The sequence below is a fragment of the Montipora capricornis genome, chromosome 2 (genome assembly GCF_036669925.1).
Source record: "Montipora capricornis isolate CH-2021 chromosome 2, ASM3666992v2, whole genome shotgun sequence".
Lineage (NCBI taxonomy): Eukaryota > Metazoa > Cnidaria > Anthozoa > Scleractinia > Acroporidae > Montipora > Montipora capricornis.
In genome coordinates, this window is record NC_090884.1 from 9,992,257 (window position 1) to 9,997,256 (window position 5,000).

General features: G+C 41.2%; 1 protein-coding gene across 1 annotated transcript in view; it reads left to right on the forward strand.

The window, feature by feature from the left end:
* The window catches only part of LOC138038780 (elongation factor 2b-like), a 37,822-nt gene that overhangs the window by 21,775 nt on the left and 11,047 nt on the right, over window positions 1-5,000 (forward strand). The window contains exon 7 of the mRNA XM_068884822.1: window positions 4,365-4,640. Coding sequence (XP_068740923.1) covers window positions 4,365-4,640 — 276 coding nt within the window. The remainder of the gene's footprint in view (window positions 1-4,364; window positions 4,641-5,000) is intronic.

Here is a 5,000-nt window from a genome sequence, read left to right on the forward strand (position 1 = left end):
AAAGTTAGCAAGATCTTCTCAGCATTGTTAAAGCCTTCTGGGCAGAAACATTTCACTAAAGTATGTGTTTGCATGACAAGGACGTGACAGAAATGCGGGGTTTCTGGTTTCCCTAAATTCCAGAGGTTTTTTCGCTATCTTTGGGCGACGAAAGATCAAAGGCAAAAAAAGAAACAACCCTAACTAACCCCTAACCAACGAACCGCTTTTTCTCGCCGCTTCGCGACTCGCCATTCCGTCGCTCTAAGAGAGAAAAAACCTCTGGCATCCTAGCAAAGAAACACACTCGTACTTTCATTCATTTCCATTTCAAAGATCTTAAACTTATTTAGCTTCAGTAACGTTTCTAAAAGAAAGTGAAATTCATTCATATTTGACAAAACTTACAAAGACTGCTAAGGCAATTAATGCAGAAGAACCAACTGATAATATAATGCACATGTTAATTCTTCTGTTTCACACGCAATGAAATGTGACACTTGTCTTTGAAACGCGATGAAATGCTGTTGTTTGAAACGCATTTGAAACATGTTTGAAATGTGTTTAAATTTGTTTGAAACACTGTTTTGAAATGCGTTTGGGAATAAGTGGTCTAAGCATCTTTTTCATCTGGACGATAGTCCTGAGCAAACTGATCATGTGAATTAATAGACCGTATTCGTATTCCCAGTATTGGACTGGAACTAGCTTGCAATGGAGGCTAATGCGGGGGAATATATTAAAAGTATTTGCATTTCAAAAGATTTCCCTGCATTAGCCTCTATTGCAAGCTACTTTCAGTCCAATACTGAGAATACGAATATGGTCTATTGCTGTCAGATTCAACAGTTTCTTCAATACAGGAAATTTGCTGAGAACAATAGTCAAAAATATCGACTGCAGCTTCGAACCATGGCAAATGAGGCACATCATGTGAAAGCAAATGCTCTTTCTGCTGGGCTGGTTTGTGTTCCTGACAAACGTCACATGCTTTCACCGCATTTCTCACATCATCTGAGATTCCAGGCCAAAGAACTGTCTCGTGCCCTTAAAAGAGTTTTCTCATCTCCCAGGTGACCTTCATGGAGATACCTCAAATGTTCTGCTCTCTGGGAAGATGGAATCACAAGTCCACGAGCTTTGAATATAAGGCCATCTTCAATTGCAAGCTCTTCACGGTAATTCCAGTATTGGTGCACTAATTCCAGAAGTTGCCTCTTCTGAAGCGGCACCCGTGAAAAATGTAATGCCGTAACTGGCTCAGTGCCGGATCTGCAGTGGTGGCAATTCTAGTCCTGTCAAGGCACTTGTCCATTGCTGGAACGGCAGAGGTAATCTGATACGCTGGAATCACATCCATTTGCTTTGTGTCCATAGGCTTTGGGATGAGAGAGTCAGCTCAACTGAGGGCGTCTGCAACTGCGTTACCCTTTCCACTAATGAACTCTAGCTGAATTTGATACCTAGCCAGTCTCAGAAGCAATCTTTGGAGCCTAGGGCTGGCGGTGGCCATGCATTTGGATCTAGGCAAAGTCTAATTGATCCATCAGGTTTCGAGACGAGAACGGTGCGGTTGATCCCATTTGTGTCCCTCATCTGGCTGAATGATTCCTAAACTCCATAGCCTTTCCGGGTACTGCCTTCGGTGGATGTTGTACAGGTTGAGCGTCTTGCTTAAGCTGAATATGGTACTTCCCCCTGGCAGCTTTCCTATTCCTTCAAATACATTGTTAAATTCAGATAACAAATATTCCTTTGTGATAGGCAAACAATGTCTCTTTCCATTCAAGATGACAACATCGTCCAACTCTACGCATGTGGGTACGTTGACCTCGCTGGAGTCTGGTTGTAGGGCGTTGACACTCATATGAATTTTGGAATACCGGTTAATTAAAGAAGGTGGAGTCACATCTGGAAAAGCAATGTAACCGACTTTCTGGACCGTTTTTCTGCATAGAATAAGATACCCTCAAGTGTCTGTCACTTGGCACGTCGCCATCTGTGGCTCCTGACTGTTACCAGTATTAATAGCAATTGTGCACGCCCCAAGGTTTGCTACGGGAGATTCACCTTAACCGAAGATGTGAACGAAAGGAGGCAAAAGTTCTCTATCACCAAACAATGATTTGTGCAAATATAAAAGCATCACGTTACAACCTGCACCTGAGTGGATCTTACATTTAATCTGCTGAATAATTTCCCCATTCACTCCAGTCAACCAAAGCGGCCTGATGTTTCTTATTACAAATGTCATGGATACTTTTGACATGGAAAGACTGGATGTGGTGAAACATTGCTGGTTGACTCGATTGTGACTCGATCGTTGCTGGCCCTCCGTAGTAACCTGGTGTTGGAATGTGGGCTAGAAGTTGACAAGCATCGTTCCCTGGCTTCGCCTGCAGGCCATAAACTTGAGCCTGTTTGTGTTCCACGGTTTTGCCGGGTTTAGCCATTTTGCTTTTACAACACTTCTGGTAGTGGCCTTTCCTGTCACACCTGAAACACACGACATCCTTGGCCAGGCACTCAGAGTTTGGGTGGGCAGGCATTGCTCTTTGCCACTTAGATCGTTCCTGTTCTTTAGCTTTCGGAGTCTTGCCTTTATTTGGCCCCTCTGCCGATTTCCTGCCTTTTCAAAGCTTCGTTTGGACTTTGTGTAATTGCATTGATGCTTGTTGGATGGCTGTAACTGCTGCCGTTGCCATACTAAAAGTCTGCATAATTGATATTTGGCAATCACTGTTGTAAATGAGAGTGGCAATCTGAATAACTTGTTATGCCGTGTTCTGCCGTGTCTTGTCCTGATCTTCTTCTAAGCACTTCTGATAAACATTCGGATTCTTTAGACCAAGGAAAACCGCATTCCTGAGAGCCATGTCCTTCACTTCCTCTGGCCAACCACATGCATCAGTGATTTGCCTGCACTTTTCGATGTACTCTGGTAACTCCATATCACCTTGTGTGAGCACTTTGTACTGAGTAGCTGCGACCAATTTACTCCCTCTGGGTTTGCATTGCTCCTCAGCCTTTTCGAGATGCTTCTCCCGCATTGTGCGCGCCCGACCACTGAAACACATAAACAAACAAACTCTGGATCTGACTAGGTCATTACAAGACCGGCATAAAATCGAAACCTTCTTTTTCCACTCTAGGAAGCGTTGATGAAGTTTTCCATCATCAGTGCAGTCCAAAACCGGTCCTTTTGCAAGAACTGCCATGAACGCAGTGAAATTCGCTTGAACGCTGTGATGTTCGATTATTGAAGACTCAACTTGGTTTCCTGCAGGAAGATTCGACTTTTTACTCCTAAAACCAAGTTTCCTCATGTTTCTGTTACTCCATGAAAAAAGAAAGACTGTGTGATGTGTACTTTAGCATAATTTATTTATTCTAAACTGTAAACCGCTAGCGAACCTCCAAGAGAAAAAACTCTATGCCCAACTAAAAAACCACACATTCCTGAGTATATTATATCAATGCATGCCATGAATTAATTATTCTAGAAATGTTCACGAGTTCTCACGTCCAACATAACAATATAAGGTAATTAACAACCACAATGCATGATGTAATGTCGTATTACAACAAGGGGAATGTTTGTTTACATTTTTTGCCTCATAAGCATAAGCCCATTGTTTGTTAATCTATCGGCCAAAAAATCATCACTAAATGATGAAAGTCCATTGCATATTGAGCAATCTCTGAACCTTTGAGCATAATAATTTACCAGATAATCTCTGAGTAATGACTCTTTGAAAATTGTAAATTTTACAGAGTCTATTTTGGTCACCCAAGAATTTACTGTGTATCAGTTTGATGGCTAATGACTTGCTCTTTATCAAAGCCAAAGTAACTTGTTCTTTTACCTTTTTGAAGTCAATTATTGAAAAGCATGATGCTTGCTAATGAGACAAATTATGGTAAGCAATGAAGTCAGCAAGGGTTTGCCCTATAGAACTTTGTCTAAGTGGAGCAAGTTGATCAAAAATAGAGACTGAGTTTGCTGTATGGAATATATATGCTGATGTCCGATCTCACCCATAGATCCCTTGCTTGTAAAGCGCATTTGAATATATTAATAGAAAATGCGCTATATAAATTCATTAGCATTACCATTATATGATGATTTGCCATCCCCTGTCGTGTATATTATCACTATATTGTGTCTAAATAAACCATGCAGATAATACAATTTTTCATTACATTCATCTCTGCTCATTATGTTGTGCTCCTCAACGTAATGCAAGAGTTGAGTGTGCTTGCAAAATGTGTTTACCTGAGAAAATTATTTGCCTTGATCATGTATTCACCTTTTCTTTAGAAATTGATTTATGATGCATCACATGAGGTAACAGGCCAAATAATTGCCTTTTTGTGGCTTTCAGATGTTTGATGCAGTCATGAATTTTAAGAAAGACGACATTGCCACACTACTTGAAAAGTTGAATGTAAAACTTACTGGAGAGGAGAAAGACCTGGAGGGAAAACCACTGTTGAAAACGGTCATGCGAAAATGGCTTCCAGCTGGTGATGCACTGCTTCAAATGATAACCATTCATTTGCCATCACCTGTGCATGCTCAGAAATACCGCATGGAAATGCTGTACGAAGGACCAAAGGATGATCCTGTTGCCCTGGGGATTGCAAACTGCGATCCGGAGGTGAGAATTTACGCAGTTATACCAGATTTTAAGCTGCAGTTCCACCTCGTTGTCTGCCCTGTTTTTGTTTTTTTTTTTATTTTAAAGAAAGCCTCTTGCTTGGAGCATAATCAACAGTTGGATGTTTTTAAGTTCAATTTGAGGATACTTGAGAAAATTCTGCCAATTCAGATAAAATTTTTCCCAGCTTCTTTTGTAACCCTCTTTAACCCATTGAAACCTCAAACACCCTAGCATGCCCCGAGTTGACCAGGCCTGCAATCCAATAGGCTACTTTCGAATTGTGCAGCAACAAAAGAACAGAGTCAAGGTTCAGGGGAATAATTAGCATTTTGTATTGTTCAGAACAAAGACCCTGTC